Source organism: Peromyscus eremicus, chromosome 5 (genome assembly GCF_949786415.1).
Source record: "Peromyscus eremicus chromosome 5, PerEre_H2_v1, whole genome shotgun sequence".
Classification (NCBI taxonomy): domain Eukaryota; kingdom Metazoa; phylum Chordata; class Mammalia; order Rodentia; family Cricetidae; genus Peromyscus; species Peromyscus eremicus.
This window is the reverse complement of record NC_081420.1, coordinates 104093904-104119744: the sequence shown is the minus strand read 5'-3', so window position 1 is coordinate 104119744 and position 25841 is coordinate 104093904. Positions and strand designations below refer to the sequence as shown.

General features: G+C 42.6%; 1 protein-coding gene across 3 annotated transcripts; it reads left to right on the top strand.

Moving 5' to 3' along the window:
• The first annotated feature begins 17454 nt into the window (after positions 1-17454).
• LOC131911826 (liver carboxylesterase-like) lies at positions 17455-25310 on the top strand. Of its 3 annotated transcripts, none has more exons than XM_059264218.1 (12): positions 17455-17530; positions 18082-18286; positions 20192-20330; positions 20939-21072; positions 21153-21411; positions 22560-22658; positions 22932-23072; positions 23198-23272; positions 23506-23650; positions 24060-24197; positions 24624-24696; positions 25124-25310. In XM_059264218.1, the coding sequence occupies exons 1-12, from the start codon at positions 17455-17457 to the stop codon at positions 25308-25310; spliced, it is 1671 nt and encodes a 556-aa protein (XP_059120201.1). The 3 variants fall into 3 exon arrangements, with proteins under 3 accessions (XP_059120201.1, XP_059120200.1, XP_059120202.1); XM_059264217.1 differs by having other exon boundaries at positions 23192-23272; XM_059264219.1 differs by lacking the exon at positions 22560-22658 and having other exon boundaries at positions 23192-23272.
• Positions 25311-25841: the final 531 nt, after the last annotated feature.

Below are 25841 nucleotides of genomic sequence, written 5' to 3'. Positions count from 1 at the left end.
TTTTTGTCTATGATTTTGTTGAAAATATTTCCTGTGCCTTTGACCTGGGTATCTTTTCTTTCTTCTCTTCATATTATTTGTACATTTAGTCTCTTTATAGTATCCCAGATTTTCTACATGTTTTGTGCCAGATTTCTTTAAATTTATCCTTTTGTTTAATGATGTATCCATTTTCTCTACCATGTCTTCAATGCCTGAGATTCTCTCTTCATCCTCTTGCATTCTACTGGTAAAGCTTGACTGTGGATCCTCTTTGCATTCCTATATTTTCTATTTCAGATTTTTCTCAGTTTGAGTTTTCTTTTTCAATTTTATTTCCATTTTCAGGTCTTGAAATCTTTTCTTCATTTCCTCCCACTGTTTGTTTGTGTTTCTATAGGTTTCTTTTTTAAAAAACATAATTTATTGCTTCTTTGGTAATTTCACATCATGTACCCCAATTCCACTCATCTCCCATTCACCAATATCTGCCCCTCACACTCATAGTGTCCCTCCAAAATAAAAAATTAAAAATTAAAATCAAACCAAACCAAGCAATCAACCAAAAGAAACAAACAAAACCCCCAACAACAACAAAGAACTCTTTGCTCCTCCATCTTTCCTGCCTCTCCAACACTTCTTTCTTTGCCTTAATGACAAGGGAGCTGGGGTCTGTCACTTGTAAATGTTCATTGCAATGAGTCATTGTTCTAGTTCAAGGCCTCTAGTTTCTGGTACAACATCATCACTGGGCCCTCACTGAAACTCTTTGCAGATATCCATCCTGTAGCCACCCTAAGTCATGGTGATGCTGCGGGTTGTTCAACAGAACCTAATGGTGAAATTATTAAGGCCACTCCACATAGTTAAAAGGAGATTTATTTAATGGCGTAACTTACAAATTAAACATAGGTAGGTAACGGGGTCTGGGGAAGGTGTATCACAGTCCAGCAGTGTTCTCTGGAGCTCTGCTTGGTCCACCTCCACTGTTCAGGGTCCCGGAACAGAGAAAGCGCTGGCCCATCCAGATCTTGGGTCTCCAGGCTCCTCCCTTGTCCCCGCTTTGTAGGTGTGACAATTGCCAAAGTCTCAATAGGGATTGGAACTTCCAGATCAAAGCTGGAATGGCTACCAACTACATCTCCCCATTTTTATCTAAATAAGAAGGTTCTAACCTAATACAAGACTATATACAAAGGAATGGTTATCAAATATTTTCCAGGTATAATGAGGGATAATGATCTAGATAAGATGAACTACAACCAATTCCAACCTAATCAAGCAAGAAACACATACTAAAATCCAGAGAAGTATAGAGCATAGGTAAATGGCATGTTACAAAAATCATTCCAAAAGGTGTCCTATTCTAAAGAACCTGAATATAATACTTAATATGTTTTATCTAAGATTATATATATATATACACACACACACACTAAGTTGTAACTATAACTGCTAGTCTTCATCCCATCAAAGACCTGAGAAGGAATATAATGGTACCTGAGAAATGGTAGATGGATGCAAGCAACTTTTGGGAATGTTGCAAGAGTAGACCAAGACAGCTGGCAGCCTGGACAGTCACCTAATGTTTCTCAGCATTGGGTGCATTCAAATTGGCTACAGGCCTAGAGTATCTGACAGACCATTTTCAGAAGCAGGAATTCTGAAAGACCATCTTATCCTGTCTTGGCAGAGTACAGTGGTCTCTTTCCTTGTGTCCTGCTTGTCCAGAAAGGACAACATTGCATTTGTACTGTCAGCCATCGAGGCAGGGGCTGTTCTTTGCCCAATAGGCCATTTTGTGCCAAGAAGACAAACTTCCAAATGGAAATGTCTTAGAACCCCAACATTCTCTTGGGATCAAATTAGTGCAGTCAGGAGCAATTGTGTCTCATGTCAACAGAATTCTAGGTTATTTAAATGCCATATTCTCTAGGTCTATGAAGTGTTTGAAGATTACCTGTCCATCTGACCTATGTATCTGTAAATCTGGATAACCTAACTAATGTAACTATAGAGATGACAAGCATAGGTGACTATAAATCTATAAGTTTTATCTACCGAAATAACCTAAGGACTAAGGCTTCATGTAAACAAGGTAAACAGTGTATAAGCAAATGTATAGTAAAGAACGATGACTTCAAAATTGTGACAATACACAAGATATTTATAACAGAGGTAGGAATATATAGTGCAATATGCAATATGACAATAATCTTAAATATATATCAATATACTGTATATCCTAAACAGAACTAGAACATACATAAAGTATGACAGATATAAATTTACATTTGTATCAATATACAAATATTTTAAATAAGAGTAGAAATATATGTATATTATAACAAATATAGTTCTGTATTTGTATTAATATACAAATTATCTTAAACAGGAATATAAAAATAGTTTACATTTGTATCAACATATAAGAATCCATAACAGTGCAAATTACAGTGCAAATTTTCTAAGGCTGCTATTTTACTAAATTTGTTTACTAGTATATACAATAATCTACCATAGTATCTTATACCTATACCTATCTATGCCATTTCTTTTCCCTTTTTTTTTAGAATACTGAGTCTAATATTTTCTTCCACCCCCAACCCTATAACCATCATCCATAACCCTGAGAAGTATGAAACCTAAGGGAGAAGGGTCGTCGTTTTCTTAGAATTGCTTCCTGCTGTTTAGGGGGTGATGTTATCTCTGTTGGGTACTGTGAGAAAGCTCAGATAGTTAAATCTCAGTTAGACTAACTGTAGGTTCTGCAGCAAGTCTTAAAGTAATGGGTAAGATTGTCTGAAATTCTGGCAAGAAGTGTAGTATGATGATGATTACCATGACATCATTCTGGATTGGGTAGAGCTGTTGTTGTTGGGGCCCCATCTTCCTTCTGGAGACTTCCGAGATTGCTATTGGAAAAACTTATTTGTTATCAAAATGGAAGGTTTAGATTTAAAGAGGACATTGGCATGTAAGAAAGGATTCTGAGAAATCAAGAGTAAGCATGGAGAGAATTAGAATCTAGAAGACAATGGTCCCTTTTTATTGGTTTCCTTCTGTCCCACACCAGAGGGCTCTTATGATACGGGACTGAAGAATCTCTCAAACTTTTCTTTTAGCAATATGCTTGGGTTTAGAGAAGGAGTGAGCCAATTCCATCTCCAAAGCCAGCTTGGCTTACAATTGAACTGGAACCACAACTTTACTAGAATGATAGAGAGATAGATGTTAGACAGTGAGATTTTACCGTGTGTAGATTGGTACCAATAGATTCTTTCTTTCTGCTGTAAACATCCGGATATCCAAGGCCATATGATTTTTTTTTTTGATTTTTCAAGACAGGGTTTCACCTTATGATTTTTGGAAGATGGGTATTTCCATTATCCTGGAAAGACAAAAACAGAACCCTGCTCCAACCTTTGATTGTTAAATTTTTCTTACAACTTGTAGAGATGTCACATTGGTGGATGATCTTTTACTTCTCCTCATCAAGGGGTTTTTCCTGTTCAAATTGAATTTTTATTAATTTTGTTGGTATCCATAGCTTTTATTATCCTGCAGAAACAAAGGCAAAACCCCTTCCCCAACATAGAACATATCCAGGTTTCCATTCTGAGGTCAGCACATCCTTGAAATAAACCGGTTGGTTTAGCTCAGGAGTTTTGTCTCTTGTCCAATGTCTCTCTGCAGCTATTGTTCCTTTCTCATCAGCATTGAGAAAATTCAAGGTTAATAAAGCACTGTGCAATCTATTTCTAGGAGTCATTGTTACCTGTTGCTGTTTATTTAGCATATCCTTTAAAGTTCGATTGGATCTTTCTATGACTGCTTGGCCTGTGGGATTGTGTGGTATACCTGTAACATGCTTTATATTGTAATAAACAAAGAATTGTCTAATTTTATTGGAGACATATGTTGGGGCATTGTCTGTCTTAATTTGTACAGGTATTCCCATGATGGCCATAACTTCTAATAGGTGTGTAATCACAGAATCAGCCTTTTCAGAACTCATAGGAGTTGCCCATTGAAATCCTGAATAGGTGTCAATGGTATGTTGTACATACTTTTATCTTCCAAATTCTGCAAAATGAAACACATCCATCTGCCAAATTTCATTTCTTTGTATACCTTTTGGATTTCTCCCTGCGGGTAATGGAGTTTGGTTATAGATGGAACAAGTAGGACTTTTTTTCACAATATCCTTAGCCTGTTGCCAAGTGATAGAGAAATCCTTCTTCAAACCTTTGCTATTTACTTGGTATTTCTTATGAAATTCCAAGGCTTCTAGCACATTACCTATTAGTAACTGATCAATCTCATCATTACCTTGTGCTGGAGGTCCTGGCAGACCTGTATGGGATCTGATATGTGATATATATATATATATATATATATATATATATATATATATATGATGTTCCCTTTTTCTGATGATTTTCTGAAATTGTATGAATAATGAAGTTAATTCTGTATTATCAGGAATAAATTCAGCAGTTTCAATATGTAAAACAACTCTCTCTGCATATTGAGAGTCAGTGACTATATTGAGGGGTTCTGTGAAGTCCATCAGTACCATAAGAATGGCATATAGTTCTGCCTTTTGTACAGAGCTGTATGGACTTTGTACCACTTTACTTAAGTCTCCTGATTTATATCCTGCTTTCCCTGATTTATTTGCATCAATATGGAATGTAAGGACTCCAGAAATTGGCTTTTGTTGTACAATGTGAGGAAGGACCCATTCAGTCTTCTTTATGAATTCTATTCTCTTGCTTTTGGGATAGTGGTTGTTAATCTTTCCCAAAAAGTTACTGCAGGCTCTCTGTCAGTATTCATTATTTTTCCATAGTGATGAAATTTCCTCATTAGTTAAAGGTACTACAATTTCTGCTGGGTCCATTCCTGTCAACTGGCGAAGTCTTAATTTACCTTTTTGAATCAAATCAGAGATCTTTTCTATATAAGTCTTTAATTTCTTATTTGGTTTACGTGGTAGAAATATCCATTCCAATATATCATCTTCCCTCTGCATCAAAATTCCTGTTGGGGAATGTCTGGAGGGGAATATGACAAGAATGCATTTAAGTTCTGGATCCACACGATCCACATGTGCTTCTCGAATTGTCTTTATTACTAGAGCCAATTCCTTCTCAACTTCAGCTGATAATTCTCTTGGACTATTTAATTCTTTGTCCCCTTCTAGAGTATTAGCCAAATTTTGTAGTCCATCTTTGGGTATTCCCATGATACCCAGTAATTTGGAAATGCTTCCTAAAAACTTTTGAAAATCATTAAGAGTCTTCAATCGATCTCTCTTTAGTTGTACCTTTTGGGGTCTAATGTTTTGTAGCTCTGTCTTATATCCTAAGTAATTAATAGAATCTCCTCTTTGTATTTTTTCAGGAGCAATTTGCAGTCCCCAGCAAGGCAAAACTTTTTTTACTTCTTCAAACATGCATTCTAATGTATCTAACTTTGGATCAGCTAATAGGATATCATCCATATACTGATAAATTATGGATTGTGGAAACTTTACACGAATTATCTCCAATAGTTTCTGTACAAAGTATTGGCACAAAGTAGGGCTATTTAACATTCCCTGTGGGAGGACCTTCCATTGATATCTCTTGACTGGCTGAGAATATTATAATTAGGTACTGTGAAGACAAATTTTTCTCTATCATTTTCTTGTAAGAATATGGTAAAGAAACAGTCTTTTAAGTCAATAACTATTATAGGCCATTCTTTGGGTAGCAGAGAGGGCAAGGGCATCCCAGTCTGTAGGAAGCCCATTGGCTGAATTACTTTATTAATAGCTCTCAGATCTGTCAGCCTTTTCCAATTACCAGACTTTTTTTTTTAATAACAAATATAGGAGAATTCCAAGGGCTGGTAGATTCTTCAATGTGTTGAGCATTTAACTGCTCTTGAACCAGCTGTTCTAAAGCTTGTAGCTTCTCTTTTGTCAAAGGCCATTGTCCAACCCAGGCAGGTTTATTAGTTAGCCATTTTAAAGGTAAGGCAGTTGGTACTTCTGAGAGTTCAACAACAGTCGTTGTTGGTTGGTGACTGATTTTTATAGCATGTCATGATATTATTCCTAGAAACATGCATTGGTCTGTATTCCTTTTCTGAAAGTGTAGGAATTTAAATCTGGATATTCCACTGTTGTAACAGATCTCAGCCCCAAAGATTTACCGCTACATTTGCTACATATGGCTTCAGCCTTCCTCTCTGTCCTTCTGACCCTATGCATTCAACCCATCTTGAACTCTGTTTTATCTGAGATAGGGTGCCAATCCCTAAAATTTGGACATCTACCTCTTGAAGAGGCCAATTCGGATGCCATGATTTTGGTGTAATTATAGTCACATCTGCACCTATGTCTACCAGGCCCTCCAGAACTAGGCCATTAATTCGAATTCTAAGCTTTGGTCTTTGTTCATTTATGGAAGTCTACCAAAATGTTTCATAGTGTTCTTTGTAAACTGTGATACATCTGTCAAAGCTGTTTTATCATCCATTGCAGTATCAGTTTTTACATTAGGCATTGGTTTATTCAGTCGTCCTGGAGAGGAATTTCTTCCACAGTGGCTGGGAATATTCATACTACGTTTGATTTGGGGGCCTGCAAGAGACCCCCTGAGGCATTTCCCGCCAGTAAAGGGTTGCCTTGTATATCTATTTTTGATCTGCACTCACCGGTCCAATGTCGGCCTTTGCCACATCTTCTACATAATCCAGGAGGTGGTTGGGGTCTCCTGTTTAGGCTATTCTTAGAAGGAGTATTACTTCTAGGAGTACCCCATGTACAGGTTTTACTTATATGACCTAGTGTACCACATTTAAAACATTTGGTACTACGGGGCCTTCTTTCACCTCTGGGATTTGTCTCTCCTATCCAAGCCTCATTACTGTAGTTAAGAGACTCAACACCATTAGTATATTGAATCCATTCTTCCAAAGGAGCTGATCTGATCTTTATTGGCATAAGTATTCTTCTGCATTCTGCATTAGCATTGTCAAACACCAAGGACTAAGTTAATACTTTTCTTAATTCTTTATCTGACACAGCTCTTATTATAGCTGTGTTCAGGCTTTGTAAAAAATCAGTGAAGGGTTCATGCAGTCCCTGAAATATCTTTGTGTATACCTCAGTTGGTATTCCAGGTTCTGGAATTTTTTCCCAAGCATTTAGAGCTGCTGTACACCATAGGGATATTGTATGCTCATCATAAGTGGCTTGTATATTCCTGTCAGCGAAACATCCCTCACCAAGTGTTTGATCTTGGGAGATCACAAAACCTCTGATTTTACCTTGTTGTTCTAAATTTTTTGCCTCTTCTCTCAACCAGCTTTTCCACTGTAACTGCTGGATGTATTCTAGAACAGCTGAAATTAACTGATGCCAGTCATCTGGAATGATTCTATGTGAGGTAGACCACGAATTTAACATCTGTTTTATGTATGTGGAGTGTGTCCCATATGTAACTACTGCTTCCTTTATATTTTTAAAGTCCCTTGTTGAAATTGGTTGTAATGTATATGTCATATATGGCTCGGGGTGTGTGTCATCTGCTGGCTTCTCATGGGTGAGAACAGGATAAGCCATTGTATGAGAGCCATTTGGAGATGTTACAACCTCTATGGTCTTGCCATTCTGCTTTTAGGTTCCTTGTCATGTTTATTGAGAGTTTCCTCCAGGGCTTGCAAACGAGCACCTAGGGTCTCTTCTAGGGAGTAAACCTCCTCTCTTGCAAGGGATTCCAGATTTCTCATGGAATTATGGAAGTTTTTATGTTCTTCTGAAATACATGATTCCATGGACCTTATCTTATCAATTAACGGTAATCTTTCTTCCTTATATACTGTCTGAGTAGCCACAACTTCACTCTGGAGAGTTAGTGTTCTATCCATTAAATATTCATATTTATTATCAATAAAATCAATTTTGGGTACAAGCCTGCTTTGTAAATCCTGATTAGCAGATTCTAGAGAAAGAACCTTTTTCTGTAAGCCTTCATTGCTATTTTTGAAAGCCTGTAAATCCTGGTTAGCAGATTCCAGAGAGAGACTCTTTTTTTGTAAGTTTTCATTGCTATCTTTTAAAGCAGATTCCAGAAAGAGAATCTTTTTCTGTAATCCTTCATTGCTATGTATTAAAGCCTGTATCAGTCCCAATAATGACTCATTTTTGTTCTTGTTATTAAACCAGTGTTTGAACACTGTGTGAATTATTACGATGAATGCCAAATTGGTACAGATATGCCTTAGGAAGGTCGTATATTTCCAGGAAGATGTCATTCATCATACAGGCAAAAAGGTTTTTAAATTCTTGTGGGGTAATGTTGTCGGCCATATTACAAGAATTACTCAAAATTTGTTAGTCAATTTTAAGATATAAAATTATCAAGTACTTTTACTTGAAATAAGACACTCCTTTGCCTATATTACCTTTCTGCAGTTCTGGGGGTGTAGTAGGACTTTTCAGTCAGAAGGTGGCATTGGTACAACTCCAAAGCAGGGCCTGCTGGTGACCTTGGCTGACCACAACTAAAGGCAGGAATCCAGATGGCTGAGCCTGGAGCCGACACTCTGGGAGCAGGGGAATAACTCACCCACAGCAGTTTTTCACTTAGTCTGGGGGCTAAGCTAGGGAACTGAGACCCTAGTTCATTCCTAGAATAGAACTGGAATGGAACCATTTAGGTGTTCCTTGGTTATATGGAACTTTGCAGGTGGGTTTAGGTACCTGCCAGCCGGGAAGGAGGCTGAGGGTGGGAGCCACCAGGCCTTTAGAATTTGCCCCACGTGAGTGCCAGATATTGGTGAAATTATTAAGGCCACTCCACATAGTTAAAAGGAGATTTATTTAATGGTGTAACTTACAAAGTAAGGGATAGGTAGGTCGTGGGGTCTGGGGAAGGTGTATCGCCGTCCAGTGGTGTTCTCTGGAGCTCTGCTTGGTCCACCTCCACCGTTCAGGGTCCCTGAACAGAGAGAGTGCTGGCCCATCCAGATCTCAGGTCACCAGGCTCCTCCCTTGGCCCCACCTTGTAGATGTGACAGTTGCTGAAGTCTCAATGGGGATTGGAACTTCCAGATCAAAGTTGAAATGGCTACCTACTACAAGAACCAGTCTCTTCACATACACCAACAGGACATAATTGGGGTAAATGTTAGGGTGGGCCAGCACAAGGCACGGGATGTGGGCCTGGGTGGCAGCTGCGATGGTCAGTGCAGGCCACTGGGACCACCCCCCTCAGGTAAGGCATCAAGCCAGCTCTTTCACACTCATGCCATCAGGGCCAGTGCTCTCATACCCATGGTGAGGGGTGGGGCCATCTCTCTGAATGTGAGAGACAAGCTCTCCTGTGAAGGCTGGGGCCAGCTCTCTTGCTGCAGTGTCCATTGAGGGGCAGGGGCAGCTTTCCTAGGGCCAGTGAAGGGCAGGGATGGCTCAGCAGGGCCCTCTGATTTCATCATGCATAGTTCCTTTGGCCTGCTATGGTAACATGGGACACAGACATCAACACATACGCTGACTGCAGTAGGGCCATGGACACAGACATGACCCTCAGCTGCATCTCTGGCCTGGGCATCACTGTGGCAGGATCTGTTTAGTTAGCCCCCCAGAAATAGGGGCAGTGAATGAGGAGTGGCCACAGCAGAAGATCTATTACAGTGCTGGGGATTGCACTGGGGGACTGGACTTGGAGGAATGGAGGGAGAGCTGAAGATCTGTAAAAAGCCTACTTACTTCCCCAGTCCCAGTGACCTGTGGGTTCCCAGGAAATGCCTGCTGCAGCCGGGGTCTGGGACAAAGCAATAGGTGAGGTTTGGGACTTTAAGAAGGGAAGATCTGTGGGATCCCCTGGAGATGGGTGCAGGGGGAGGAAGGGAGGCTGCAGCAGGTGTTCTGGTGCAGATTTGGGTATGCGGCTGAGGGGATTAGAGTTGGAGGAGCAGAGCAAGACATGAAGATCTATGATTTCCTGGCTAAATTGTGTCTGTGAACTCTCTCTCTCTCTCTCTCTCTCTCTCTCTCTCTCACACACACACACACACACACACACACACACAGATTTGAAAGTCCTCTTCATTGTATGTGTTTACTATGGCTGGCTCTGTCACCAACTAAAGGCCTCTGAATGATGGTGCACTGGGTGACAGAGCATATGGGGACCTTCCTCCAAGTTATGCTACACAGCAGCCCAGGATTAACAGGGCACATCAGAGTTACCATGTAATATAAATAAACTGCTTCCATAATTTTGAACTTGGAGGAACTTCTATTTACCCAGCCACTCCTTATGTAGAAGAGAGAGAGAGAGAGAGAGAGAGAGAGAGAGAGAGAGAGAGAGAGAACATGTTTCCCTAGTAGGGGCTGAAAACACAGAGGGTATTGGATGGAGATACTGAATCTGTAGAACTCTACACTGATTGGAGGAAGCAGTGAAACCATTGCTGTACCATGCCAGTGGGAACACTGCAAACCACTAAAGAGGAAAGTCTACTGCTCTGGGCTGTGGGTACTGTAGACTTGGGAGCTGCACAGAAGGAGCCAAGGTTGGCCAGTCTTCAGATGTCCCTAAAGTCTGAGGTTGCTTACCATTCTGAGCTGTTTTGAAATCTTTACCCTGTACTCTTTGTGTATCCTGGCAGGGTTCCCTAGGATTCTGAAACTCCTGTTCATTGGCCAGTATCCCAGCTTTATCATAGGCTCTGAGAGCCCAGAGAGTTCCATTGTTGGAAACAACAGGGCCTGAAAATGTTTGTCAGGTGGGTATACATGTCTCTAAATGTCTCTGAATTTGAACTCAGTAGGAGCTTGCTACTAGTGTGGGTAAAGAATGTCAGAGGGATGAATAGTATATGGGTACTTTGGGAAACCACAAACACAAAAAAGGAAACATAAAAAAGTGATTTAAATGATATCATAGAACAAATGGAGTTAACAACTACCAACATAATTTTCCACAAATGGAGTTAACAGCTACCTACATAATTTTCCATCCAAATACTACAGAATATACATTTTTTCAGCCTTTCCTGGGACTTTCTATAAAATAGGTCATATATTAAGATATAAAACACATTTTGGATATATTCTGAGGTCTTAGCTAAATGTGGGGAAAGCTGTCTTTGTAGCTGTGATACAGTTATTTTCCTATGTTAGTCTGAGAATGAAAAATATCCTGGTATTATTTCTATTCATCAGAATAATACAGCATAAGTAGAAATCATCTTCCTGACCATCCACAGCTATATGTGTGCCCAAAGATGGAATATTTTCATGAGATAAACACACAAGCAGTGGAAACATACCCATAGCTATTTTTTTCAGGGAAGAAAAGTAATGACACATGAGAAAAACTACAGATAGAAGCATTTACAGTTGAATCCATGGCCCTTACCACATAGGGCTTACCATCAGAGAGTTATTTGTCTGTTGGGTCAACTCATTGAATACTAGTTGTCACCTGCTGTATACTCTCTCAACCTCCAGCAATAAAAGAAAAGAATGGTTCATAGTTCATGTGTTTCCATTCGTTTGGCTATTTGTCCCTGTGCTTTTTCCAATCTTGGTCTCAACAATTCTCGCTCATACAAACCCTCCTCTTTCTCACCAATTGGACTCCTGGAGCTCCATCTGGGGCCTGGCCATGGATCTCTGCATCCGGTTCCCTCAGTCATTGGATCGTATTTCTAGCATGACAGTGAGGGTGTTTGGCCATCCTATCACCAGAGTAGGTCAGTTCGGTCTGTCTCTCCACCATTGCCAGCAGTCTATTGTGGGGGTATCTTTGTGGATTTCTGTGAACCAATAGCTGAGGAGCCCCCAACTGGATCAGGCCCTCTGGACAAGTGAGACAGTTGATTAGCTTGATCTATTTAGGAGGCATCCAGGCAGTGAGACCGGGTCCTGTAGTCAGTACATGAGTTGGCTCTTTGAAACCTGGGGCTTATACAACGACACTTGGCTCAGCCTAGGAGGAGGGGACTGGACCTGCCTGGACTGAATCTAGCAGGTTGAACTCAATCCTCAGGGGAGTCTTTGCCCTGGAGGAGATGAGAATGGGGGGTGGCCTGGGGGCAAGGGTGGGAAGGGGGAGAACAAGGGAATCCGTGGCTGATATGTAAAATTAAATTAAATTATAAAACAAAAAAAAATGAAACGAATGTTAATTTAATGAATAAATAAAATAAAATTTGTGGGAACCCATGAATCAACAGCTGTGGAGCCTCTAATGGGTCCTGTGCATGGGTAAAACAGTTGTGTAGGTTGGTCTGTTTGAGGGACCCCTAATAGTGGGAATAGAATCTATCCTTGGTGCATGAAATGGCTTATTGTAGCCCATTGCCTATGGTGGGACACCTTGCCCAGCTTTGATGCAGTGGGAGGGGCTTGAACCTGCCTCAGCTGAATGTTTTGGGCTTTGCTGACTTCCCATGGAAGGCCATACCTTTTTGGAGGAGATGGGGGTGGGGTGGGAGGGAAGGCTGGGAGGCAGGAGGCAGGAGGAGGGATGAGGGGAGGATCTGTGGTTAGTATGTTTAATGAATAAAAAAATTCTTAATTAAAAAGACAAAAACAATAACAAAAAATTAAATTAAAAAGAATATATTTGTTGAGTAGGTAAAGGACTATGAACTTGGTCTGTGTAGGAGATGGCCATGAAAGTAAGGCTGTAGGGAGATGGAGTGTGTAGAGGATATGTACTTCAGAGGTGCCAGGTTTGCAGTGTGTTTCAATGAAACAGCTGTGTTTGAGCAAGGAGGGTGATGTGTAGACTTAAAATCATGACTTCAATGGATGAGAGACTCTAAATATGGATTCAGGAAACTGTAAGTCCTGAAAGCAGGGAGCAGTGTGCAGGGTGGTGGGGACATACATGCAGGTCTCTTTTATCCATGTCACCTTTCTCAGAGCTGCATCCCGTTCTCTGATCTTCATGTGTGACATCCTGAACATGCATCTACTAGAAAAGTCCTCCTGATATTTCCATTTTCAGTGTTCTGCAGCCTCCTCTCTACCCTAACACCTGCCCTGGGCTTGTTACTGAAAGAACTGTGAATGGAGTGATGCCAGGTGAAAGGGAAGAGTTGCTGGTGTCCTAGAATTACATTGGAAGCCCAGCTGTACCTTCCACAGAGGCTAAAGGTGAAGCAGGAATGGAAAATGTGGCTTGGCCCTCTCTGCTATCCATTGGCTCTGGTAACCTCTACCTTGTCAGATCAATGACCTATCCCTGTCCCAGTAAACTCTCCACCTACTCCACTTTGGATCCAAATTCCTTTCTGAGCAAGATACCTATATTCTGTTTTCTGTCAACGACAAACAGTGCACTTCACTGTAGCACAGTCAGGCCTAGGAGTCCATCATGTCATTTTACTAACTTCCTAACTGGTTAAATGCTGTGGCCTATGGGCTCTTGCTTCTCTTTCTTCTCATTCAGGGGAGACTCCTAAGGGGACATAGGGAACCTTAGATTAAACTGGTAAGTTCTGCAGAGTCAGGGGCTGAGACTACAGAGAGAGAGTAACTCGTAGACATATCAGAAGAAATTGTAGGAAATGTTTGTCCCCAAATTCCCTTACCAGGGCCTTTGAAATCACTAAGCAGATAAAGGTGCCTGCCTCTGAGCTGGTGGCCAGAGTTCAACCCCAGAACCCACGTTGTGGAAGGAGAGAACTGACTCCAAATGCCCAGACCAAAGCCCACAGGGTAGCCTTCTGCCAAGCAAAGCATCACTATACAGGTGGAGGTCATCCATACTGAGGAACCAGCTCAGTAGTAGGGGATCTGAGTTGTGCTGGACCTGTAGATCAGGGGATAAAGGAGCAGATGGATTTTTTCCCTCAGTGCTTCTGTATGTGTGGCTGCTATTGGACTTGTGGATAATAATGATATAATACATTCATGCTGTCAGAGATCTCTGAGTGTGTCAGCCCCAAGGACAGAACAGTGGCCTGGCAGCCATCAAAAGGTATAAAGTTATTGAAGCATACAGAAATTCCTGGTGCCCCACATTCTTCAGTTGACCTTAGTGGTTCCTGGGTTCACTTCACCATGTACCTACGCTGGGGCCAGGGCAGGTTGGATCCAGAGTGAAAGGCATGTGTGCTCTGGGCCTATCAGCAACTCATAGACCCTTATCAGAAGTTGAGCCAGAATGGCTTCATGCCCAGGGTGTGTGTGCTGCACTTATACTCTCCTAGTGTGAACCTTGTTGACTTCCTCCTAGGCCTCTGCAATCTGATAGTGAAAACTTTGTGACCTCTCCCTGAGCTTCCCTAGTCAGATCCACTGAACTCACCTCACTCGTGATCCCTGCATTGGGGCACCAGGCTCAGGGAGGTCAGGAGGGATCTCCATGCATAAAGATCTGCCTGACTCACTTGTGGCTGCTGTGTGGAATATCCCTTCTATGGATTCCTGGGCTCAGAGTCAGTGACAACTGTAAGAAGGAGGGAGTGTATTCTGACTTCTCTCTCATCCTGGCCTTTGTCATCCATGGGAACATCAGAGTGGTGGAGGCTTAGAGAGAATGCCCAGGAGGATTTTGGTATTTAGCTCAGTAGCCTAGCAAGCACAAGGCCCTGGCTTCGGTCTTCAGCTCCGGACAAAAAAAAAAAAAAAAAAAGAGAAAGCTACAGAACAATATGCAGGGGATTTTATTTGCCAGGCGGTGGTGGCACATACCTTTAATCCCAGCACTCGGGAGGCAGAGGCAGGCGATCTCTATGAGTTCGAGGCCAGCCTGGGCTACAGAGTGAGTTCCATGGATAGGCTCCAAAGCTACACAGAGAAATCCCAACTTGATAAAAACAAAACAAAACAAAACAAAAAAAGGAGAGAATGTCCAGGATTAGTTAGAAGGAATATAATAGCTGCATGTTTTGTGACACACCTATAAACCCAGAACGTGAGAAGCTGAGATAGCAGGCCATCTGGACTACATACAATGCTCTTTCTCAAAAATCAAAATAAATACAAAAAGAAGAAAAAGAAAACATGTGTTCATCTAATGTGATTTTCACCAATGACTCCTGGTCTGGAATATGGCTTTTAACTTCCAGCCCGAAAGAAATGTTGCTCGATTACACAGGGTTTAATTGTGAGGTTTTCTTTGAAGATAAAGCACTGTTGGTATAGGCAGGCTCTAAACAGGACCATTTCCATGGGTTTTGTCTGTTGCAATAACTGTCAGGCATCACAGGCAGGAGCCATCAGTGAGACACATGGAGAGAGATGCTCTGTGGTAAGTCTTGTGTATAGGCAGCAAGTCACAGGGGACAGGATGAGCATTTGACTCACAAAACTGTCGAAAATTTACACTTGTGTGGCTGTGAGTGGCTGCTGCCCTGTCCTCATCCACAAAGATGGCACCAAAGATGCTGATTCATGTGGGTCAGATGGGGAGGGTGACACAGAAGAGTCACTAGGCTGATTTGGGGCTCTTAACTTTTCTTGTTGCAACTCATGGGGTCTGCCTAATTCTGCAGTGTGAGAACGTGGTGCTGTGGGAGGGGAGGTGATGAGGAGGTGGGAGCTGGTAGAGATGACACACACAGTAGGAGGGTCTCACTGGACACCTCCCTGCACTCTCAGACAGAGAGGATCAGGACTGCTTAAGACTGCACAGCATCCAGTCAGGACATTTTCTGAGGTAAAGAAGAGTTAACAATCCCATGGAGTCCAAACACTTATCTTCACCCAATGTCCACACTTAGAGCACGGAGGTTGTCTAGGTCAGTGGGAGACTTTGTGTCATCTCCTCATTTCCTGATCCCACCACAGCAGCCGCCATTTTGTGTGCAGGTCACATCTGTGCTTCTCTCAGCAGCTCTCACGTCAGTGCTGGCACAGACAATGTTGTGTGTGTGTGTGTGAGTGTGTGTGTGTGAGTGTGTGTGTGTGTATGAGTGTGTGTGTGTGAGTGTGTGTCTATGTGTGTGTGTGTGTGTGTGTGTGTGAGTGTGTGTATGCCTCTGTGTGTGTGTGTGAGTGTGTGTGTGCGCCTGTGTGTCTGTGTGTGAGTATGTGTGCCTATGTGTGTGTGTGTCTGTGTGTGTGTCTGTGTGTGTGTCTGTATGTGCCTCTGTGTTTGTGTGTTGTTGGAATTGGTTGAAGTTTCTCCCCACCTCCCCTGTAGAGCCTCAAGATACTATGTGTTTCTTGTTCACATCCTCTGGACATCTGTGAATACGTTTGTGAATATGACTGTCAGGTGTGTCCTGGAAGTGGGATCGGAGCATCAGAAGGTCCAGAAATGACCAGAAGAGCATCCTATCCCTGTCTCCCTGAGTACCTGTCCATGTAAGGAAGGCTGTTTCAAACTTCCACAGATCCCCATGAACACTTTGATTCCTTGTGACACAATCATTCTCCTTCATCTCTTGGATTATTAAATTATTCTGACTTTATTGTTGTCCCTAATGTTTTTCTAGGCCCTCTGTTAAAAACATTCTCTCATAATATATTCCATTATACAAAGGTGATGAACGGTCCTCGATCTGTCTCTCTGTTTTTCTAAAGCATTTTCTCTCTGTCATTAAAGGGCTCTATCCCCCATCTTCTAGATCCTGATGATCCTAATCCCCCTACATATCACACCCCTGTGCCATCCTAAAATACTACCTTTTACAGGTTTCATTCATTGCCTTGAGGGCCAACCCTAGGACTTCACCAAAATCATGATTCTTGCTGATGCCCACTAGGGCTGTGCTTCTCAACCTTGTAGGTCATGGCCACTTAAGGGGTCACATATCAGATATCCTGAATACCAGATATTTACGTTATGATTTATAAGAGTAGCAAAAGTACAGTAATGAAGTAGTAAAATAACTTTTTTTTTCTTTGAGGGTCACTACAACATGAGGAACTGTACTGAAGAGTCACAGCATTAGAGACCTGAGAACAACTGCACTAGGGCCTTAAGAGTTTATTGAACTGCTGCACACACAGCAAGAGGAGCCAGAATTTCAGTGTCTGTCAAAGAAACCAGCATGACCTGACAGGGAGGGGACCTGCAGATCCTAAGATCACCATAAGGACAAGGGACCCTCAGGGTGGACTTACTACTCTGTAAGTCCTGACAGCACAGAGGAGTCTTGAGGATGAAGGACACACTTAGAGCTCTTGCCCTTGCACTATGGTGACTCCATGTTCAAGGACAGGGATCCTGGCATTCCAGAAGGACTTCAGATGTCATGCAGTGTCTACCCCAGAGGCCAGGGAAGGAGCAGAGACTGCATAGGTGGTTTTTCTCTGCCTGCTATTGGCTTCCTGTGGCTTCTGCCTTATCAGTTCTCCTGCAATAAGAACTTTGTCCAACTCAAATAAATTTCCACACCTACACCTGAAAGGTACAAATTCCTGCCTGGGCAAGGCCTACCTGTCTGTTTCCTGTTGTTATTAGAGTGTCATCGTGTAGCAGCACAGACTTGGGCCTAGGATTCAACATGCCACTTGATAGACTTCCTGACTGGCTGTATGCTGTGACCTGTGGGCTTCTGTTTCTTCTCCTCCACGCACATGGTGAGTCCGTCTAAGTGAGCAGAGGGGACCAGGGTCAGAACTGTCCCAGTTCTGCAGATTTGCAGGCTGAGCTTGTAGCAGGGAAGCACCAGAAAGGAAGGAGCTGGTGGAGATGACAGATGATAGTGTGGATTTATACATGCCCCTAATGCCTCCACAGAAGCCCACATGATAGGCCCTGTGGTACATGTGTGGTCAGAGCTGTGTAAGAACACCATGTACTGAGAAGCCAGCATGGACAGAAGAGTTACGGGGACATATCCCAACTCTGTGTGGCTGTGGCTAGTGCTCCTTCTGGCGGTGGATAATGACAATATTTCTTTCATAATTCCAAGTGGTTCTGAGACTGTCATTTTGTTGACTAGGGAAGTGCCCTGTCAAATTTTAAGAGGGCCTAATGTCAAGGTTTCAAGCTCTAGGTAATCCATAGACCTCATCTCCACATCCCACAGCAGAACTGGGAGAACAGGGATTACATTCCCCTTGTACCACAATGACAACGAGGCAGGAAATCCAAAGTGTCCCAACTGATGGCATGTCTCCACTTACAGGCCAGGACTCATCCAGCCCCATCAGGAACACACACACAGGGCAGGTGAGAGGAAGCCTTGTCCATGTGAAAGACAGTGAAGTTGGTGTCTATAGCTTCCTGGGAATTCCCTTTGCCAAGCCACCCATAGGACCACTGCGATTTGCTCCCCCTGAGGCCCCTGAGCCATGGAGTGGTGTGAGAGATGGAACCTCCCATCCAGCCATGTAAGTTCTGGGGCCCAGGGGACTTGCGGCCTACAATGCCTCCTCCATCTCAGCTCTATAGCAGTTTTCCATCTGTGCTGAGGGCAGTCTCCCAGGCAAGTTTCTGATGAATGTGCTAAGGATTAGAGAAGAACAACTGTGCCAGGCGCCTGGGTCAGAACTTGGCACTCGTAGGGATTTAGCTGCAGGTACTGCAGTGAGGAGAGAGACTAAAGCCATTCTTCACAGTCACTGTGACCATCCATTGTCCATGTGTCATTGAGTAGGAACAAGTACACATGCTTTCATCTGGAGACTATGTGGAAGAAGGAGAAACCTTAAGAGTCTGGAGTGAGATGGAGAATGTCTCACTACCATATGGTATTGTACATTCATCCCTGTAGTTCCTACGTGGCCACAGATTCCCAATACCCAAGTGTCTTAGTTTGTTTTCTGTTGCTGTGATGGAGTACACTGACAAAAGCAACATGGTGAAGAAAGATTTTACTAAGGATCACAATTCTAGGTTATAATCAACCATAGGTGAAAAACCACAGAGGCAGAAATTCAAGAGAGCTGGACACATCACATCCCAAATAAGGAAGAAACCCTAAAGAAAACATATTGTTTGATGTTGGGTCATAGGTGCTGCAGTAGGGAGAGAAGCTCACTAAGATGCCAAGCCTTCATTTTCTGAAGGAGCAGAGGGATACAACACTTTTTTAAAAGACTGACCCTCAGTTACCTCCCTCCAGTTATTTAATTCAAAAATACAAAATGATAATTGTAGCTGGGAAAGGTTCCAACTACCAAAGTCATCTTTCTCTTGCTGCTCACGAGAACTGACAACCCACATATGTCTAAGTCCCTTTTGATTATAGCAAGATGTAATCAAATGTAAGAATGCCAGGTCTGTCTACAAGGACTGTCTTAGAACCAAGGTCAGTGTAGCTCCAAGTTCTCAAGTATCAGCAAATCACAGACTCTCCAGAGAAACATTTCTTCAAAGCTTAAACAGTCCCAAAACAATTTCTGAGCCTCTATTGATTAACTCAAACATAGCAAAGGCTTTGCTGAAACAGTTCTCTCAAATTCAGACACAAAGGCTTTACTGTGCATTTCACTTAAAGCTGGACATAAAGGCTTTACTTACATATCACTACAGACATAGGCATTCCTACTAATGCTTCACTTACTCTCTCCATTCTTATACAGCTCACAAGCGACTTCCTAGGGAATGGTACCTCCTACAATAGACAAGTGTTCCTATCTCAATTTACAGAATCAAGATAATTTGCCATAGACATGCTTAGAGACCAACAGGATCTAGGCCAGTGGTACTCAACCTGTGGGTGCTATCCCACAGAGGTTGAATATCACACATTCTGTATATCATATATTTACATTACTATTCATAACAGTAGCAAAATTAAAGTTATGAAGTAGCAACAGAATAGTTCATTGGAGGGCTCCACAACATGAGGAACTGTGTTAAAGGGCCAAGAATTTGTAAAGTTGTAATTCACTGATCTAGACAATCCCTCATTAAGATTATTTTCCCAGTAGATTCTACATTGTGTCAAGTCAACAGTCAAAACTAATTGCCACACCAGGATTTAAATAATATGGAAGTGATGAATGATAGTACATGAAAGAAATCATTTTCATAGAGACTGCCAGCAGTCTCATCTACTGCGCTCAGGATATTACTATCTGACCAGAGGTCTCCCTGAATGTCTTGCTCTATTTGCGTTTCCACAGAGCCTGAGGACACTACCTTGGTGGGAAGGGACTTTAGAGAGGAATCATGTTAGTTATCAGGGCATCATGGAAAGCAGTAGCTGAAGGTGGCTGAGAGAATGTGCAAACTCAGCCTTAGGTTTGATTATCACATGTCCTGAACTAACTGTCTTCCATTTTCACCAGGTGTCTGCAGACTGATATGATGAATAATGAGGTTGTGAAAATGATGAATCTGAACATGCCTCCCACTTCTATGTCCGAGGACTGCCTGTATCTCAACATCTATACACCAGCTCATGCCCATGAAGGATCTAACTTACCTGTGAGTGTCTTAGACTGTGGTTAGCTTGGGAAGAGGAAGTTTCTTTCTCAGGGAGATTGGAAGGGACAAAGTAATTCTGAACACTGTAATTTAGACCCTGATTAATATTCTTACCTTATTGGGTTCAAGAATGTCACCCCAGCCATGGTAAACTGCTTAAACCTGGTGTGTGACACAGAGCACTGGGCATCTAACGGTAACAGGCTCTAGGTCTTTGATTAAATCAAGAATTCTTCTACTGACTTGAACCTGGCAGACCCACTCTAGAATGGTCATCAAAATTTCCAGCTGCCAATGGGATCTGATGACTCTAGCAATCAAGAAAGACACTCTTCAAAATACTCCTCTTTTCTCTACTTTGATGGGTCTAAGAGTAATGACCACATTACTTGTGATCTAGATCCACTAATTCATGCTGAGATTTTTCTGTTTGGAGAAGAAGAAATGGAAATGTGCTTATAGGCCTAGAGTAATCATCTGTAGAGCATATCCTGAAATCCTGAGGATATCTGTATGTAAATCAACCTGCATAGACATAAAAATGTTTATAATCTAATAAGCAGCTGGGCTGCATGAGGGGCTCCTGAGATCTGTGTTGATTTCTCCAGGTGATGGTATGGATCCATGGTGGTGCACTTGTTATTGGAATGGCTTCCATGAGTGATGTATCCAAACTAGCAGCTACCGAAGAAATAGTAATCATTGCTATCCAGTATCGTTTGGGTATCCTTGGCTTCTTCAGGTAATTCTGGAACTGGGCTGCACAATGGGGTTGAGTAGAATAAGGATAGACCTGTGATTCCTGTTCCTGCCACTTCTCAGCACTGGAGACCAGCACGCCAGAGGCAACTGGGGCTACCTCGACCAAGTGGCTGCCCTACACTGGGTTCAGCAGAATATCGCCTACTTTGGAGGCAACCCTGGCCGGGTCACTATTTTTGGTGCATCAGCAGGTGGCACAAGTGTGTCTTCACTTGTTGTGTCTCCCATGTCCAAAGGACTCTTCCATGGAGCCATTATGCAGAGTGGAGTGGCCCTGCTGCCTGACCTTATCTCTGACACATCTGAGGTGGTCTACACAGTGAGTGCACTCTACACTACTATCTATTACTTTGCTGCTTTAGTCCTTGCCTGTAGTATTTTGGTATTCTGTTAGTTGGGGAACAAGGATCATGAGAAATAGCTTCATTCTATTAATTTCTAAAAGGCATAAAATTTAGAATCCATCCCTTTCTGGTTTATATATGCTGAGTGTGATATACAACAGAAAAGCTATGCACAGTGGCTGCCATATTTGGCAAAAATACATGTGCATGGTTTCTAAGTTTGCTTTTTATTACTGTGATAAAGACCATGGCCAATAGCTATGTGGTAAGAAAAAGGTTTATAACAGCTTACAGTTCATAGTGCAACTTGAAGGGAAATCAGAGTAGACCCTCAGAAAGGTACCTGGAGTCCAGAACTCAAGTAGATGCCAGGAAAAAAACACTGATTACTGCCCTGTTACCCACGACTTCCTCAGATTGCTTTCTCATACAGCCCAGCACACCTGCCCATGAGTGGCACTGCTCATAGTGGTATGGGCCCTGCTGCATCAGTCACTTTTAGAAAAAAGCCCGGATTCACCTATGGACCAATCTGATAGAGGCATTTTCGCAGTTGAAGTTCCTTTTTCCAGTTGTCCCTGGCTTGTGTCAATTTGACAAAAAAAAAAAAAAATCTAACCAGGACATAAGGATTGAAGGAAATTGTCAGCTGGTATTAATACTTGCTGTGCATATGTGAGGTCCTAAGTTCAAATCCACAAAGCCCACATAAGTCTAGAGGTGATAATATGCATTAGTAAACCCAGTGCTCCTATGGACAGATGGGAAGTAGAGACAGTAGAATCCCTGGAAGGTCATAGTTCAGGAAGCCAGTGTAGAATAATACAAACAAGGGGTAAGGTGACAAGTGCCACCTGAGGTGTTCTCTGTCCTTCACAGGCACAACATGACACACCACACACAAAAATAAACAAATCAACAACAAAACAAACATGCAGGTAGAACGGTCCCTTTCCCAGCTGTCACCTCCATTGCAACTGAAAATGTGAACGAATCCATTTAAGTCTTTCATACCCAACAAACAGTAGGATGTGGTGTTTGGGGCAATGACATCTACTGGAATCCAGGAAATTCTGCTCCATTCTGAGAGGGATGAGATAACTATTATCTGTGCTTTTTACAGATGGTTGCCAACCTGTCTGGATGTGAAGCCAAGGACTCAGAGGCCCTGGTGCACTGCCTACGAGATAAGAGTGAAGCAGAAATTCTGGCTATCAACCAGGTTGGGAGAATTGTGTGGATTAGAGGACCTGGTCACCAGGAATGGGATTGCCAGTACTTACTACTCAAACCAGTTAACTTGCCTCTATGGTTAGACGTCCTTTAGTACTGTGTGCAAAAAGAACAAGATAGGATAATTTTGATGTCCTGTTTCTTCTGGAGTGAGCATAGCACCCTGAGATGAGATAGGAAATAGGGAAATACTGTGGATATTCAGTGGGCATCAGAATATTTATGTGTTTGATCTTCAGCACTGACCCTTAATGCCCTATAGGCCTTCATTATGATCCCTGGTGTGGTGGATGGGATGTTCCTACCAAGGCACCCTCGGGAGCTGTTGGCCTCTGTGGATTTTCAACCTGTCCCCAGCATCATTGGTATCGATAGTGATGAGTGTGGCTGGGGAATCCCCATGGTAAGACCTAGTTCTAATCCCCTGGGAACCTAAACTCAAATGGTGGGTGGTGGGACCTTAAAGGTACTCTGATCTAGATCCAACCCATCTTATACTTAAGACTCTCCTCTACCTCGTAGTTGAAGGGACTTGATCCTGTCATAAAGAACATAACCAGAGAGACCCTGCCAGGTATTCTGAAGAGCACAGCAGCACAGATGGTGAGCAATGTTGAATCCTGTCCTAACAAAGAGAGCTCCCATATATTGTTGTCAGATGGCATGATCAGAATAAATGTTAGTGTATGTGTGTATTTCTGTGTGGGCTCACCCAAAGCTCATTCCTTTCCCTCTATACCCTGTTTCATCCCTGACCACATTGGTTACTCAGAGGCTGCTGTCTACCTATCCAGGGACATGCCCTACATCACTCTTCCTGATTTCTCCTGGTGTAGATGCTGCCTCCTGAATGTAGTGACCTGCTAATGGAAGAGTACATGGGGGACGTTCAGGACCCCCAGACCCTCCAAGCACAGTTCAGGGAGTTGTTGGAGGACTTCATGTTTGTGATCCCTGCACTCCAAGTAGCACTTTTTCAGCGTGAGTACTTCATTAACAAGACCTAGGGGAGGAGAGCTCAGAGCTGTGTGTCCCTGATGGGTTTTGTAGAGTCCAGACATGATACATGTCTTTAACAGGTCTCTGATTCCAGGCAACTGAATACACTTACCTCAGCATATCCTTATGTCTAGAGTAAATGAATGGCATCTTATCCAGGTCCAGAGTAGGAAACATGATAATTATACTTGGTGTCTTATCACAACTACTCATCTGGGAATGCCAGGGTTTCTTTTTAACAAAAGGTTTCCCATAGTCAGTTCTCCAGCCTGGAGCTCACCACTCAATCGTGATTCCAGATAATCTTACAGGAAGGTTTCTTATCACCAAAGGTTGGGCAAAAAAGCTCCATGTGAGAAATCATTATGTCAACCTGTGTCCTCACTCCCAGGTTCCCATGCGCCTGTCTACTTCTATGAGTTCCAGCACCAGCCCAGCTTCATCAAGCATGTCAGGCCATCCCATGTGAGGGCTGACCATGGTGATCATGCTGTCTTTGTCTTTGGCTCCCACCTTTGGGGCATGAAAGGTGAGTCTGCCTTGTTTTCCTTCAGTTGAATGGAGGCCTAGATGAGTTCCTGAGGGATTTCTGAGTTCTCAGTCCAGCTGAGGAAACTGAGGCTCTGGGAAAGAACAGGATCAAGTGTTCAGCTTTTCTGAGCTGAAAAAAAAAATACAAAGCAAAAACAAACAAACAAACAAAAACTGTATCAGGGTTAGAATAGGAACGTTCCTAGTCTACCTTGTGCAAGAAGCAATGAGAACACACTGTGGTAGGAGTGATCCTGAGAGAATTCAAGTAGAGGCTTCGATAGATCCTAGAATCTAAGTGGTAAGGGAATTGTTTAAACCAGGCCTACTATTCAGGTCAAGGCTATAGTTGCTATAGTAGAGCATGAGTTATCACCTGCATGAGGTAGCTAGGACTTGGACCCTTGTCTCCTTCTGTCTACAGTTGACCTCACTGAGGATGAGAAGCTGCTGAATAGGAGGATGATGAAGTACTGGGCCAACTTCGCAAGACATGGGTGAGAATATGCCCCTCCCTCAAACTCCTTTTGTCTGGGTCTCCATCCAGGGCTCCCATGTGGGTGTGCCTCATTAGCATGTGTAGGTCCTTAATTCTACCATAGTCTTCTCCAGCCCGGGGCACACATAGACAGACACCTTCTAGCTTTAGTTTTGGTCATCCCACAGAAACCTAGTGGGTGAGTCATCGTATTGTAATACTGTTCTTTGTATTTTCCATCTGAGAGGGAGAGACAAAATTACATAACTTACCTTACTTCACATGGACCAGACACCAATGGGTGACACTTGTATTCTCTATCAGTAGGCCAGTTTTTCTTTACCCTCTGACCCTTAGCCTACTCATCCACTGCTCTGACCCAAATCAAGGGACAAAGTCTTGGATGAGAGTGACCTTATCTTTCCCTATTGGTGGCCTATCCACAGCAACCCAAACAGTGTGGGTCTTCCATACTGGCCCGAGTTGGCCCATGATGAGCAGTACTTGCAGCTGGACATTCAGCCTGCTGTGGGCCGAGCCCTGAAGGCCAGAAAGCTGCAGTTCTGGACCAAGACTCTGCCCCAGAAGATCCAGGAGATAAAGGGGGCTCAGGTCAAGCATGCAGAACTTTAGTGTCCTGTGACAGGAATGAAGGTGTTTGGAATGAAGATGGGGTCATCCTGAGGTTACAAAGTCCATTGATTTATCTGTATTTGTTTCAACACTAACATAAGCATTTCTAACCTCAGCATTTGCACTTTCAGTCAAGTATGACAAATCCTCTGTGTCTTTCTCCTTATCCTTCTGGACACATTTTATTAGACTCAATAAATACTCTTGTAACCATATGGATGTGTGAGCCTGAAAGTTCCTCCATCTAATTTAACACTTCACTGTGATTAGGCTTCTTCCTTCCTTTATTCCTTCCATTCTTTCTTCCTTTACTCCTTCCTTGCTTCCTCCCTCCCATCATCCTCTCCCCATCCTCTCTCCTTTTTTCCAAGCCTCAGATATTCTTCAAATGAAGCAGAAGTTTCAGACATTGTTGATTACAGGAAATTCCATGTCCTCTCTCTTCAATTTCATGTTTTTCCATATTTGTCTGTTGTCAATAGAAAACCTGATTTCCCTAAGCCCCATTGCCTTCATAAGTAACAATGCTGT